Here is a 15,493-nt window from a genome sequence, read left to right on the forward strand (position 1 = left end):
CAGCCTGAAGAGTTCTAGCCCAGCAGGCAGGTGGAGGGCCAGGGATGCAGTGCCTGAGGAGAGACGAGCAGCCCGGAGAAGACCAATCACATCACATCCCTTCCCTACCCTGACTGCATGTTGGTATCACCTGAGAAGCTTTAAAAAACCAAAACCAGAAATACTGACATCTGGGCTCTGGACCAGTCCCTCAAATCCGTATCTCAGGGGCCAGCCGAGTCACCTGGATTGTTGAAAGCCTCCAGGTGATTTCCATGGCAACCAGGGCTAAGGACCTCTGTCCCATGAGATCCAAGCCACCTGCTGCTCATCCCTGAAGGGCTGTCCTAAGGGCGCAGGGGTAGCTGCTGGTGCTACAGGGCAGGACTTGGGCTCTGGAGGTACATAAGACAACGTTCTTCTGGGCTCCCTCCTGGGTCTCGCAGGGAGGCCAGCAGGCCTTCTGCAGGTGATTAGGAAGCATCATTCCTGCAAATGGGTGGTAGTGGAGGAGGCTGGACCAGGTGGCCTCTGAAGACCCACTCCCAACCCAGGGTCACTAGAGGTTCTCGGCACAGTGTTCAGGTGTGGGGAATGGGTGTGGTGGCTGCAGCTGCCAGGTCAGTCTCTCTTGATTCCAGTGTGACTCCTCCCAGGTGAGACAAGTAACGAAGATGCTGAGGCCTTGCACCTCCCCGGGAGGATGGCCAGTGGGCTGGTAGGCAGCTTCTCCACCGCTGTCCATCCACAGAAAGCCAAGCTCCACTGTCAATATTAAACATCAACTGTGGGTCAGAGGGGCAGGGGGTTTGCACGGCTTCCCCCAGCACTGAGTTCTTCATTGTGTCTCTGGCGGTGGCAGGAGGCACCCAGGAAACCCATGCCCACCCACCCTCTCTGTGCGGCTGTGGAAATTTGGGTCATAGCTGGGAGGATTTGAGGCCCCATGAGGGTCAGCCTGTGGCTAGTGTTGGGAGGTCTGTGGCCAGGTGGTCCACAGGCAGTGACCACTGCCCCACACACAGTCTTATCACTGTGCAGCTCTGCGCCCAGCTAACAAGCCCTTGCTCCGTGGTTAATAGAGACAAACAGCTCTAAGCAGGTCTTTTATTTCTTCCCCAGCATTTGTGGCCACCTGGAGTAGATTCTTTGCCCTGTCAATGAGATGCTTTTAACACCATTCCTTGGCTTCTCCTCTTATTGCCCCTCCTGCCCTGTAGACCACCCTGTCCTCCTCCTCCCCTGCAGACCACCCTGTCCTCCTCCTCCCCTGCAGAAACCTCCCCCCACCCTTGCTGGAATAGCCCTGCTTTGTCTGTCTCCTTGAAAGCTGAGGACAAACTGGCCATAATTTATGCTCCCGCGTGATATAAAGGAAAAAAGGGCCCCATTATGTTATAAATTATCTTGCGATGGGTGAAATGCAGGAGAGTGTGCCAGACGCCAGCGGAAACCCCATTAGACAACAGAGTTCGGCTGCGAAAAGTCCCCACAGAACTCCGGGGCCGTCTGTCGCGTGCCGTGCGCCTGGTAAGGATAATGTAGCAGATCAAATGTATAATCAGTTACCTGGTGAGACGGCTGCGCGCCACCATCCCAGCAAAAGGTGACTTCTACATAGAGCCACCGTGGTGTTCCAGGCTGCTGCTGAAAGGCCTGACTCAGACTCCTAGGGCAAGGGTCTGAAGGCCAGAGAGGGAGGCAGCAAGGGGGCAGGTGGGGACAGTTCCCAGACCCCTCACCTGGGCTGAATCCCAAGGCTCAGCTTCTCTTGACTCAGGGTCCCTAGGCCAGCTCATCTCCTCTCAGAGCACAAGAGATGAGAGTGAAGGAGCCATTCCTGGCCCCCTTGTGAAGGTGGCAACAGACCCCAGGTTCTGGCTCTGGTTCTGCAAACATGCTGCAAGGCCCCCAAAGGCACACCTACAAACCCCTTTCTCAGGAGCCACACCACTGCCCAGAGCAGGCCTCAGGGGCCAGGGAGGGGCTTCCGGGATGGAGGGGTAATGCAGTTAGAGGAGATTCTGCCAGCAGGGCAGATTCCTGTGTGATGACAAGAGAGGACATTTTCAGCCCACATTCAAGGGAGGGGAAGGCCAGAGGACTCAAAAGGAAAAAGCTTTACCTCCTGGAGCACCTAGGGGACTTCAAGACAGCCAGGCTGTGATCAGAGGGATGGCAGGACTAGGGAGGGATTGTGAGGCCTAAATGGGACCGTGGGCAATGGGGAATCCCATGAGTCCACTCCCTTGCAGCTAGCAGCAGGCTACGGGTGCCCCACCCACTCACCCCTTGGGTCTCTCAACCAAAGCCCTAGCCCTCAGAAAGCAATGTGGTTATTGGACATTTTGCCAGTGGTCTGTGCAGAGATGAAGGGGTGGAAAGGGAAGAGAGAGAAGAGAGCTCCAAGCGGTACCCTCTTCTGCCCGGGAAAAGGAAGACACCCAAAGCTCAGCTTGGTCCAGACCACCTGGGGCTGAGTCCCGGCTTCACCAGGGACTGGGTGTGAGTTCTTGGGAAACACAATTAACTTCTCTGTGCCTCTGTTTCTTCGTCTGAACAGTGGAAATAATCAAATACCTGCCATACCTGTAAAGTGCTGCTCTCAGTGTCTGGATCATAGTGACTGGGGGCAAAATGAGAACCACTGTGATTCTTCTTGTTCTCACAGCCACCACCTGGAGAAGTAAGTCAGCGCTGCAGACATGGGCAGGGCACCTCAAGCCCGGGGGAAGGAGGTGGAGTTGACTGGGCTGAGCAGCGCTGGCTGGGGCGGCAAGGCTTCTGTGATGTGGGAGTTGGGTCCTGCAAGCTCTTGGTCATGTAGGGCCTGGGTGATATTGCACTGGGCCACAGGAGCAGCCATGGGTGCCATAGATGAGGAACCAGATGGAGCCAAGGGAGGGCATGGTGCGCTCTGAGGCCAGGCACGGGCGAGAAGAATGGGCCCAGGGTTGGAGGCCCAGGCCTTCCAGAGGTCAGAGGAGAGGGGCCAGGCCTTTCGCCTTGGGGAGGTGCTTAGATCAGGGTGGGTGGGAGAGGAGGAAGGGGGTTGTGTGTGTGTGTATGTGCATTGGGGTGTGTGTCTGTGTTATGTGTGTATGCTGAGGTGTGTGTTGGTGTATCTGTGTGTGTGTATGTGCATCTGTGTGTGTATGTTGGTGTGCATCTACATGTATGTGTTTGTGTACGTGTTGGAGTGTATGGGTGTGTGTATCTGTGTGTGTATGTGTATCTGTGTGTTGAGGGATGGGTGCTGGTGTGCATATTGGTGTGTGTATGTTAGTGTGTGTGTCTATGTATGTGTTGGGGTGTGTGTCTATGTGTGTTGGGGTGTGTGTTGGGTGTGTGTGCGTGTTGGATGGTTGAGTTTACGTGTTGGGATGTGAGTTGGTTGTGTGTCTATGTATGTTGGGGTATGTATGTGTATATGTGTGTACGTTGGGTGTGTGTGTGTGGGGACGTGTAGCTATGTGTTGATGTGTGTGTGTGTGTATGTATGTGTGTGTTGGGTGTGTGGGGGTGTTGTGTGTGTTGAGGTGTGTGTCTATTTGGTGTGTGTATGTGTATGTATGTGTGTTAGGGTGTATGTTGCTGTATGTGTGTATGTTGGGGTATTGCACTGGTGTGTGTTGGTGTGTGTATGTTGGGGTAATGCATTGCTGTGTATGTGTGTATGTGTTGAGGTATATGCTTTGGTGTATGTTGGGGTGTGTGTGTATGTTGGGGTGTATATGTTGGCGCATGTATTAGTGTATGTGTGTGTGTGTTGGGGTATATGTGTGCCACATGTATTGGGGGGTGTATGTTGGGTATATGTGTGGTACATGTATTGGTGTGTGTGTGTGTGTTGGAGCATACATGTGGTACATGTATGGGGATATACGTGTGTGTTGGGGTATATGTGTGGTGCGTTTTTTGGTGTGTGTGTGTGTGTTGGGGTATATGGTGGTGCGTATATTTGTGTGTGTGTTTGTGTGTTGGAGTATATGTGTGGTGCATGTATTGGGGGGGTGTGTGTGTGTGTTGGAGTATATGTGTGGTGTGTGTATTGGTGTGTGTGTGTGTTGGAGTATATGTGTGGTGTGTGTATTGGTGTGTGTGTGTGTTGGGGTATATGTGTGGTGCGAGTACTGGGTTGTGTGTGTGTGTGTGTTGGGGTATATGTGTGGTGCGTGTATTGGTGTGTGTGTGTTGGGGTATATGTGTGGTGTGTGTATTAGGGTGTGTGTGTGTGTGTTGGAGTGTATGTGTGGTGCGTGTATTGTTGGGGCATATGCGTAGTGCATATACTGGTGTGTGTGTGTGTGTTGCTCCTCCCTTCTACCACACACCCTTTCACACTCCCTGCTTTTGCACATGCTGTTCCTTGGCCCGCAATGCCCACCCCTTGCCTCTCCCACAATGCAAACCCTGCCCATGGATCATTCCGGGTCCAGCACAAGCCTTTTAGGTCTTTCTCAGCCCTTCATACCCACACGGCTCATCAGTCCATGTGCTGTGCCCGCACTATGTCCAGTACCTACTCGTCTCTAGGGAACACTCATTTCCTACCTTCTGAGGATTCCTGAAGGTCAGCTCCTTGTCCCTTGCACCCATCACCATGCCAGGTTTATAGCAGCCCCACCCCCAATGCTCATTGAGCAAATGGATTCGTTTATTCATGGCAATGTGTATTTATTGAGCATCTACTACATGCCAGGCCATTTAGAAATTGGACCTTGCTGCATGAATGAACGAACATGGACATCTCATTCATGGAGGAGAGAGGTCAGGGGGCATGGAGTATGGGTGCCTGTGTAGCCCCTTACATGGTATTACCAGACTTGGCTTGGTCTCAGAGTGAGGGGGAGACCACAGGGTTTCAGCAGGGTTTCAACAGGGGAGAAACAGGGTCTGCCCTGGATTTTAACGCCCCTGTCTGCTGTTCTATGGATAGCAGACAGCAGGGGCTTGGGTGGGTGTCAGCATCGAGGAGGTGACCGTCGTGCTTGGGTGGCTCCAACCTCGGGGGAGAAGGAGGAGGGATGGCAGACCCTGAAGTATCTAGAAGGCAGCGCTGGCTGAAGGAGTGCAAGTGACAGGGATTCCAATCTCCTGCCTCTTCCACCCCAACATCAAACAGCGCCAGGCCCGGAGGGAGCCAAGCAGATGAAGGCCAGCACTGCCTCCTGGGGGTGGGGCAGAGCTGGTGAGGGTCTTCATTTGCATCCCATTGGAGGCCCCCAAACACGTCCTGATCCCAGCAGCCTTTGATCTGTTCTGATGTCTCCTTCGGCCTTCTTCCCAAGCAGGAAGGCTTTTATCCTCAGAGTCGGCTCCCAGCCCAGCTGTGTCCCGCTCTGGCTCTGACACAGTGTGCTGGAGGGAAGGGGAGTGCATTGCTCTCCACTGGCTCAGGCCCAGAGCCCTCCTGAGACCTGGCCCGTGGTGACCCTGTGTCCCAGGTGAAGGGACTGGCTCTTGGGACGATGGCCAACCTGGTCACATAGCTGCAGGTTCTTGACTCTGGTGTGGACAGTGGTGCTGCAAACTGTCTACGCCAACCCGATTGGGGGTAATTGCTGGGTTCTCAGCCTCCAAGAATGGGGGTGCAGACCCCTGTCCCTATCCACTGCATCCCTACTTAGAAGGCAGTTCTGCTACTGTATGCTGCCCCCCTGGGGCAGTGAGGTGGCTCTACAAGGGCTGGCAAAGAGGAAGAAAAGGAAGCCTCTGGGTTTTGGGGTGGAGTGGTCAGGCAACCTCAAAAACTGCACAGATGTAGATTCAGATGAGTCGCTTGTCCCTTAGGAACCATGGCTACTTGACAGATCTGGGGATTGGGAGAATTCGTGGAAATGGCATGCAGGGATGCTCAGTACCTTTGGGGGAAATGTCTGTTTTTCACAACCCATGTAGACCTCCTGGAGGCTGGAGAGCATCTCAGTGGTTCTCAAAATGTTGCTTTCTTCTCTGACTGACCTGGGCTGGCATGACTTTGCCCCGTTCGATGTCCCTGGGGGTCCTCTCTACACTCTCCTCCTGCCAACTGGGGTCCCCACGGGTGAGCAGTAGTAATGGTTAGGACATTCACAATAACTGGCACTTACTGAGCCTTTTCTCTGTGCCACGCACGTGCTAAAAACCTCATTTAATTCCGGACCCGCCTGGGGGGTTATATGCCTTGCCTGAGCCTGCACAGTCCAAATGTGATAGAACCAGGATTTGACAAACAGCCTCAGTTATTATGTGGAGGACACCCTTGGCCCGGCCCTCCTTTTGAGTCAGGTGTATCTCCCTGTCCCTTGCTGCTGAAGGTCCTCCCTGATCCACAGGTAAAGTTAGAGAGGGGGCATGTCCTTCACCCTTAGAGTCACTGCCTGTGGGCCCAGAGAGAGTAGAAGAAGATCCTGGAATCCAGGAGGCAAACTGGAGGGGCCACTGCATGGGACGACCCTGGACTCCAGCCTCGGCCTGGCAGCTGAGGAGCAGATTCATGGGGTGCTCTGGCCTCCGGGCTCTTGCCCAGTCCCTGTCACTCCCCAAGACCCAGGGCTCCAAAGCAGGAAAGAGACCTCCAGCTCTGTCATCATGAGTATCTGGCATTTTCTCTGCAACCCCAAACTCCTGCCTTTGAGCTTCCAGGTCTTCTAGCAGCCTCTCTGCCCACCCCACCAGCCACTAGACCTAAAAGCCATGTACTCCCCACCCTGGTCCCTGACCCTAGGGTTCTCCCCAGCTCAGTAACCGCCCCCCCCAACCTTCCCTCAGCAGCTGGAGGGAAGAGAATAGTAAACATCTACTGCGGTAATAAAAGGCATTAACCATCTGAACACTTGCCCACAGTGCCCCTGCAACCGTCTATCCTTAAGCAAGAAATATTGTTTAATGCTGATGGTAATGAGTGAATCAAATTGTGAAGATTCAACCGGAATTTGAGCGTTAGCGCCAGGATGCTGGCGTTTGGCGAGTCGAGTGATACTGCTGTCACCTCCCTCCTCACCACTCAGGGGCGCGCTCACCCTGCCCGGCCAGCAAGATGCTCCCCACGTGGCTAGGGTGGGGCAGCAGAGAAGGCACAGCCCTGAAACATCCCCCTTAGGGGTTTGTCCTAATCCTGAGACTCCACTGAGGGTGCCCTGGGTTCTCCTTTTAAAATACAAATCCTTTCAGCCTGAGCCGCATCCCGCCCTGACACCCTGAATAGAGTGAACTCAGGAGTTTTTGTCTCCCTCATGGAGGGATCCATGGGAGGATGCAAGAGATTCTGACAACCAGATTCCATTGTCTTTTCATAAGCACCTATCACTTCCCCGGGCGTCACCCAGTGCTTTTTATAGGTTGTGAACCAGAGCTCAGAGTTAGACTGGGGTTTCAGGAAAATTAAAAAGAGTCCTGAAGTCAAAGGAATGGGTGATGTATGCGTTGGTGGAAAGGAGAGCAGGCAGGAGGCAGCTGAAGAAGCAAAGTCAAGCCTCCTCAGAGTCCCCTTCTTGCAAAATTGCCACAGGCAGGGACCACTTGGAGCAGGTGAAAAGGACAGTCAAAGGCACCCCTCCACCTCTCCGCCTTTGCTGAAATTCTAGTGTGGGCCTCTAGTCCCTGCATATGTCCCATGCACATCATAACACCAGCCCACCTCCTCCTGGAAGCCATCAGGGTGTAGCTAGTTCCTCCTTCCCCATCCAACCTCTTCTGGCCTGCATCCCAGAGTTACTGGATGTGTTTATCAGGCCTTTGTTCTCTCACCAGGGGCTCCAATGCAGAGGCTCTGGGCCCACAAACCAAAGACTCTGGATTCTCCAGGGATCTCAGAGTCATGCACGACTCTTTTATCCCCAACCCGTTAAAAGAGAAAACCCAGAAGCGCTCTCAAAACTCATCTCAGATCCTCTGTTCTGACAATTCCCAGGCACACAGTGAGTGCTCACTCAATGCTCACTGAAGGGGTGGCCATAGGAGAGACCCAAAGTATGTCAGGGGTTTTGTCCAGCCCCTCCTGAGTTGGCTGTAAGCACCTTCACCTGACACAGAACTGGGGGCTTCTCCTGTCCACAATTTTATCATCTTCCTCCAGCCCCAGCTCCTGCACAGGTGGGGTGGTGAGCACAGACTCTGCCTACTCCCCCATGATGGTGAGACATCTGGGGACAAAGAGCCAAGCTGCCCTCTCTGGGTCCAGGCAGGGCTTGGTACCTCCTGTTGCCCAGCCCTTTGGGGAGTCACACTCCTGTTCCACAGAACCCCAGATGCTCCCTCACACCTGCAGGCACAGACATGATTTAAAAGAGCAGACTGCAGCAGCAAGGGCTTTGTGATCACGAAATCAAGGAACCCCGTGAGGCTGGGTTGAGTCTAGGCTCCAGCTATGGGCAACCTCCTGTGCATCCTGGGGCTCCTTCTCCGCCCCACCTTCCTCGTCTGAAAAAGCATGAAACCCTTGGTGTTATCCGGGGTCCTGCCCAGTTCTGCCACTCGATGGCCTTGTTCTTCCAGGTGCAAGGACAGCAGTTCTTGGGGCCACAGTGTGGCAGCCCTGCTGGCCTTTGTCTTGTTTGGGCACTTGTGTATTGTGGATGGCCTGTCTCTCCACCCGGATGCCAGCTCCGATGAGCAGCTTCGTCTCTCTTGTTTACCGCTGTAGACGCAATGCTTGGAACAGTGTCTGGCACAGAGAAGGCGCTCAGTGAACAGCTACTGAGAGACTGTAGAACATGCTTCCCTTGCTCTGCCCCTTGACCAGGAGGAATCCATGAGGCCTCCGTCCCCTCAGCCCAGGTCAGCAGATTTTGTGGTGCTCAGTTTCCAACTCCCAGGGCTGAGCCTCTGACCTGAGCTGGGCTCTATCAAGAGAATTCTGGGCTCCCAGTGCCAGCCTCCAGTTGCTCATCACATCTCTGGGCCCCCAGAGGTCTCAGCGACCTCTCACTCACTCTTCAGCCCATCCCCTCACTAACTCTGAGGCCACTCCTTGCCTCACCACTTTGGCCCAGTCCAGCAGCACCTGCCTGAACATCTCTTCAGAGGGGCAGTTCCCCAATACCCCAACTACAGGAAGCAACAGCCTCAGGGCTGAGGGCTCACCCGAGCAGAGGGGCCACCAGAGCCTCTCCATTACCAGGGGTCCCAGCTCAGGCAGCTGGGCAGCGACCAGGGCCTGCTCTGCCTGTACCAGGAATCAGGGGCTGTGTGGATGGAGAAGGGTAGGCACGGGCTGGGAAAACTGAGTCATTCTCCAAGACTTGCAAAATTGGCATCAGACCCAAGACACCAGCCAAATGGTAGCGTTGGTTATGTGATGCAGCCTGAGACAGTGCCTCAGGAAAGTGGCCAGAAAGGAGGTGGGCAGAGGGGGTGGGAGACAGGGAGATGTCATCCATCTCAGCTGGTCAGCCACAGCCTCAGAATCTAGTCCAACCAGTTGCTTCAAGTGTGTTCCCCATGGTGAAATGTGGATCCTCTGACTTCTCCTCTCACCCTCTTTGACCTCTGCCCCCTCACAGTAGGGGTGACCCTCCAGGCCAAAGCAAGGCAGGGCAAATGAAGGGCAAATAGCACTGCATTTCCTCTTCCTCCTCCTGCATGGAGAAACCCAAGTAGGGGCCATCGCCATGGTAATGACCTCTTGGCAGGCACTGGGACCCTAGCCACCACCATGACAGAAGCATCTAACCACACCCATTTCATAGATCCCAAAACTCAGGTGTGGAGCAGGGGAGTGGGAGTGGGAGTCAGTGGGCCTGGCCCTGAAGTCAGTTCACCTGTCCACGGGTGAACTCTAAGTCCCTTCAGCCCCTGGTCTGAGAGACAAGCCTTAGAATCACTCGTATAAGTCACAACATCCAACCGGAGGATGGTGCAAACTGAATGCATTTGAGGATCCTAGAAGCAGACATTTGAGTTGGGTGTGGTCAATCCACGACTACCTGGAGGAAGTGGGTCTGAAGCTGGGTTTCTTTGGTATCTTGCAGCCCTCCAGAAAGGTAAGGGTGGCTGTAGTTTCCCTAGGGAAATCCAGATGGGGAGGAAGAGGGGAGCCTGGCTGCTTATATGTTTAGAAAGGCCTCGAGAAGGAGGCGCTTAACTGAGAACTGCACAGTAAAGGGAGATTTCAGGGGAGGGGAACGAGGAATTAGGAAAAAACAAAAAAAACCAAAACCGGCAAAAAAGGAAGTGGCTGGATAGAAAGGCACATGTGGATGAATTTTAATGCAATCAGAAAGCTGTCATAGCAATAATAAAGGAATGCATTCAGACGTCAGGAGAGGCGAAGGCGAGGAGCTGCGGTCTCCGCATGTAAATCAAGCTTGGGCAGAGGAGGTGCCTTCCCTTTTCTGTCCAAGTGAGGAAGTGGAATTTTTAGCAAGAGGGCCAGGGATTAGCAGGGGCGGGGTTCCATTTCTAAGTCTTTCTAGAAACCCTATTCAATTGAGCCTTTAAAAGGCACTAAAGGTTGAGGGGGAGGTAGGGTGAACACTGGGGGCTGTGCCTGGAGGGAAGAGTTTTAATTACTCCACAAAAGAAGGAAAAGCTCCCATTTCACTTCCAGTAAATTGCTGTTGCTGCTTCCAGGAGTCAAACATAAGGGCTCCCCAGTATGTCCTCTGTCTCTGTCATCTTTCCCCCCAGCCCTCTTCTCCCAGCTCTTTGCCTCTAATTCTCTTGTCTACGTTTCCTGTCATTTTCTCTCCCCCGCTCCCTTTCTGCGCTGAACTCTATCTCCTCCCATCCCACTTCAGCTTTTCTCTTCCACCCTCTCTCTCTCTCTCCCTTCTCCTTGTGCCCCAGAGCCTGGAGCTGGAGGGTGGGGGTGGGTAAGGATGCACACGGAACCCCGGAGATGGGGTGGGAGTGTGCCCCAAAGTCTTGCCAAGCCAAAGGAGCCAGAAGAGCAGCTTGAGGCAGGAAGTGGGGCTGGGGCTCTGGGGTCCGGAGATTTAGCTGAGGCCCACCCTGTTGGAGGGCCAGCTGGTGTTTTCTGACCCACAGCTGGTAACAGGGACCAGCAACTGTGCCCTACAGGTTGTGGAAGGAACTGGGACCCGGCACTATATCATCATGGAGAACTGGCCCAGTGTTGAATGCATCTGGACTGAGTAGTACCAGCAGGGCAGAAGGCAGGAGGACTCTGCAGGTGGCTTGTGGAGCACAGGGGCCTGGAAGCTTCCTCTGCTTTGCTTCAGAACCCGGGACAGCCCCTCAGCTCTAAGTGAACTCTCCTGGCAATTTGGGCAAGGTGGGGGTTCTCTGGGAGAGAAGGTAATAACCACCTTGGATACAGAAGGACACAGGGTCCTTGAGTGCCCATGTGTTCAGAGGAAACCATGAACACATGGCCATTTGCAGTTTTGGGGTCTGCATTTCTGCAGCTTTGGCTGTGTGTCAATCATGTAATCATCCACAAACATCTAGTGAATGCCTGCTGAGTGCAGCCACCCCTGGGACTCTGTTCCAGTTCCTATGGCTGCATACCAATTTAGCCCGAAACTGAGTGGTGTAAAACAACCGTTTATTTTGCTCATGGATTCCGTGGGTCAGGAATTCACAGGGCACAGCAAGGAAGGCCTGTCTCTGCTCCAGGACGTCTGGGCCTCAGCTGGAAAATTCAAAGCCTGGGAGCTGGAATTATCTGAAGACTCATTCATTCACATGTCTGGTGGTTAATGTTGGCTGTCAGCTGGGGCCTCAGTTCCTTTCCATGGGGACTCTTCTGCATGGGCTAATTGGGGGTTCACAGCATGGTGGCCGGCTTCCACAGATCTAACAGCCCCCCAAAACAGAGCCAAGTGGAAGCTGATCTCTTTTATGACCCAACCTCAGAAGTCACCTGGCATCACTTCTGCCATTCTTTATTTGTTAGAGCAGTCACAAGCCCCACCGAGATTCAAGGGGAAGGAATACGCCCCCCAACTCTCAGTGAGAGGAGTGGCAGTCACACTGAAGTAGCCGCATGTGGGCTGGGGGTGCCTTCTGCGGTCATTCACCAGCTGCTGCAGGTCGATACAGGGTGCCTTGTCTCCCTGAGCACACAGCATGGGGTCAACAAAGCACTTGATACTCGTCCCAGGTGTTTGGGGGCAGCTGAGGCATCTTCAGGAACAGGCGCCCCCAAAGTGCCCAGGGTCGAATTTTGCAGCGTGAAGAAATAGGAAGAGCCAGAACAAGGAGGGGGTATCCAGATGGAGGAAAAAAATAGGTGAGATACCAAAGAGGATGTGCCCTGGGATGGCACAGGGCGGGCAGTCACTCATTTTTTATTCCCCTCATCACGGAATGGAGGGCCTCCTATGCTCCAGGCACTGCTGCTTCAGCAGAGAGACCTGGTCTCTTTCCCCTGTGAGCATCCCAGGGAATGGATGGGAAAGGAGAGCTATACGGAAAACCGCAAAGCAAAGCAGTCATTGTCCTTTGACATTCTGGCTAAGGGATGGGGGGCTGAGACAGAGTAAAGGAGGGGTAAGAAGGAGCATGGGTGAGGAGGCAATACTCAAACTGAGATCTAGAAGAAGCGAAGGACTGGACCTTGTGATGAGTGCGCTCCAGGCAGGGGAACAGCATCTGCAAAGGCCCGACGGCAGACCTGCCAGTTGTAATTCATTTTGGTGCCTGGGGAGGATAGCGCGTGAGAGGAGGGGAACGCAGGCTGCCCGTGTGCCCGTGTGCTCTAGTGAGGAGCCAGCCCAGGGCTCTGCTCCTCAGGGTGCAGCCTGCCCTGCAGGCGGGGAGAGGCCGAGTCGCTGCGATCCAGCTCCTGCCTGCCACAGCTCTCCCCGCACCTGTCCCGCGGCTGTGCGCTGCTACCCCACCCACTTCTCCCCCTCGCCCCTCCCGCTCCGACTAAGCCCCGCTCCCGTACCCCTCCCCGCACTCCTCCCCCGCCGGCTCCGAGCCCCAGTCCCGCCTCCCCGGCTCCTCCCTTTCCCTGCCACCCTCCCCCTCCGGCCGTGCCCTGCTCCCGCGCAGCCCGGTCCCTGGCCCGGGTAAGCATCTCCTAATTTTGTTCTAGAAGATAGAAAACTCTTCGTGGGCATGCTCAACAAGCAACAGTCCGAGGACGACGTCCGCCGCCTCTTCGAGGCCTTCGGGAACATCGAGGAGTGCACCATCCTGCGCGGGCCCGACGGCAACAGCAAGGGTGCGCGGGGCGGGGCCGGGAGGGATGCCCGGGAGGGAGGGGCGAGGCGGAGGGAGACCTGAGGGCGCCTCTGAGTCTCCCGGGCCGTCGCCGTCTGTCTCTGGGTTTCTTGGTGTCTCTTTCTCAATCTCTGCCTCATCCGTCTGCGTTCACCTGGGATGCGCCCTCTCCTCCCGGCCCCTCCCTGGCCCTGCTTCTGGGTCCCAGCTCGGCCTCTCGCGTCCCCGCAGGGTGCGCCTTTGTGAAGTACTCCTCCCACGCTGAGGCGCAGGCAGCCATCAACGCGCTACACGGCAGCCAGACCATGCCGGTGAGTGCTGGCCCCTTGGGGCGGGGGCTAGGGCAGCGGCTGGCCGAGACCCCAGCACCCGTCACGCCCCGCCGGCAGTCCAGTCTCCCCAAGAGACAGGAAATCATGACCCTTATCCCCGGGTCTCAGACAAGGACGTGGAGGCCCAGGGATGTTAAGGAACTGGCCTGAGGTTACCCAGGTAGAAAGTGCCCGCGGTGGGGTTCACACCTCATTCCCCTGGGCGAACACCGATGCCGCCCTCTCCAAAGAGCCGCGAGGAGCGGGCGGGGTGGGCGCAGGCCAGGGGCACCGACAGCTGCGGGCGGAGGCTCTGGAGCAGGTGGGTCTCACGCGCCGCCCCGGCCGCAGGGAGCCTCGTCCAGTCTGGTGGTCAAGTTCGCCGACACCGACAAGGAGCGCACGATGCGGCGAATGCAGCAGATGGCTGGCCAGATGGGCATGTTCAACCCCATGGCCATCCCGTTCGGGGCCTACGGCGCCTACGCTCAGGCAGTAAGTGGCAGCGCGAACGGGCAGCGGTTCTCAAGCTCACTCCCCTGGGAGCCCCAGAGAGCAGGACATGTAACCGAAAATTCTGCTCTGTCCCTCCCCCTTTCCCTCCAGAGTGAGGAGGGGCCGGGAATGAACCCATGAACCCGGGGAGTGTAACTTCAGAAGGGTTTGAAAGAAGGCTGGCCCAGTTGGGGTGGCTGCCAGGAGGAGGTGGGTTACTGTCTTGGTTCTAAGGGGCAGAGCTGAGAGAGGCCCCACAGAAACGTGGGTTACCCTGAGCCTTTTCCCCTCGGCCAGATCAACGTTGAACCCTGGGAAGCACAGATGGTGAGGGGGTTCAGGTCATTGGTTGCAAACAACCCCCACTCCATGAAACGGGACTTCAGGCCTTCTGGTCTCTCCTGGCAGGGCTCCTGTGAGGTGCCCTAAACCCCTACACACCCACATTTCCAATATCCCCTCAGGCCTCTGGCCCACCTACTTCTTTCTTCCACATGCGGGCCCACTCTGTCAGCCTCTCTTGGAGCTGCCTCCAGACTGGTAACCACAGCCCCCATGTGGGTGGCACTGAGGCCAGCCACGGTTCTAGGTCTGAAAATGGAGGCTTACCTCACTTCTGCAGCACTGTTCGCCTTGGCCACATTCCGCAGCCTCCCCTGTCTGCACTCACCTTTGTGACAACTCTAGGGGTTCCTGGGGTTCTATTCATAATTCTCCTGTCACTTCTACCAATAACCTCCAAATTAAAACCATTCTGGACAGAAACCTGTGCTACGTTAAGTTCTGCAGAGGCTCATCCCGCATGTCTCTAGTGCTTTGGATGTCGCTTACCCACGAATGACAGGCCGTACACAGGGCTGACTAGCACCCATGGAACCAGTCTCTTTCCCTGCCCCTAACAACAACTTTAGACTTCCAAAGACCCTAGCATTACTTTGAAACATAGTCATCTCTCAGGGCGGTGGACTCTAATAGCTGTTGAGGTACAGGGCAAGAATGGAGAGGCATCTGCTGGAGTGGGAGACTGCCTGGGGTGTCTGGGGCTCAGAGCCTGGGAGGTTGGTCTCCAGGAGCTGAGGCCCCTGTCAGGGAGGGATGCCCCCTGGAAGCACGTGATATTTTTTCCACTCCCTCTGCCCCAGCTGATGCAGCAGCAAGCGGCCCTGATGGCATCAGTCGCGCAGGGCGGCTACCTGAACCCCATGGCTGCCTTCGCTGCCGCCCAGATGCAGCAGATGGCGGCCCTCAACATGAACGGCCTGGCGGCCGCACCTATGACCCCAACCTCAGGTGAGCTGGCAGGTGCCAACACAGGGTCTGGCCTGGTGGGAGAACAGCTGGCCCCAGGCTGGGACCTAATTTCAGCTATCAGCGGACCATTCTGTGGCAAAAGCACATAGTGTCTGGGCCCAAGAGGCCTTGCCTTCTGGCAGTTTGTCTCAAAAATGTCCTAATCCCTGAAGATCCAAGGGAAGATGAGATGTGGGACCCATGCAGTCTAGGGTGTGATTTCAGGGTGGGGTGGCTTTCTCTCAAGCTGTTTAACCTTATCAGGAAACAACGTATCTTGATCTCTACTAACAATAGAGACC

General features: G+C 55.3%; 1 protein-coding gene and 1 long non-coding RNA gene across 44 annotated transcripts in view; one reads left to right on the forward strand and one right to left on the reverse strand.

Annotated features, from left to right (window-relative positions):
• The window catches only part of CELF4 (CUGBP Elav-like family member 4), a 318,992-nt gene that overhangs the window by 275,308 nt on the left and 28,191 nt on the right, over positions 1-15,493 (forward strand). For 23 of the 43 annotated variants that reach the window (XM_073006366.1, XM_037982942.2, XM_007974213.3 and 20 more), the window contains exons 4-7: positions 12,968-13,096; positions 13,327-13,406; positions 13,758-13,901; positions 15,044-15,191. In XM_073006366.1, coding sequence (XP_072862467.1) covers positions 12,968-13,096; positions 13,327-13,406; positions 13,758-13,901; positions 15,044-15,191 — 501 coding nt within the window. The remainder of the gene's footprint in view (positions 1-12,967; positions 13,097-13,326; positions 13,407-13,757; positions 13,902-15,043; positions 15,192-15,493) is intronic. The other 20 variants (XM_073006367.1, XM_007974225.3, XM_073006370.1 and 17 more) reach the window with 1 other exon arrangement.
• LOC140708995 (uncharacterized) lies at positions 11,795-13,752 on the reverse strand. Its single transcript, XR_012089306.1, has 3 exons — positions 13,617-13,752; positions 12,484-12,567; positions 11,795-12,051 (listed from the first exon to the last, which is right to left on the reverse strand). It is a non-coding gene; the product is annotated as an uncharacterized lncRNA (long non-coding RNA).

Source organism: Chlorocebus sabaeus, chromosome 18 (assembly GCF_047675955.1).
Source record: "Chlorocebus sabaeus isolate Y175 chromosome 18, mChlSab1.0.hap1, whole genome shotgun sequence".
In the NCBI taxonomy this organism is placed as follows: Eukaryota; Metazoa; Chordata; class Mammalia; order Primates; family Cercopithecidae; genus Chlorocebus; species Chlorocebus sabaeus.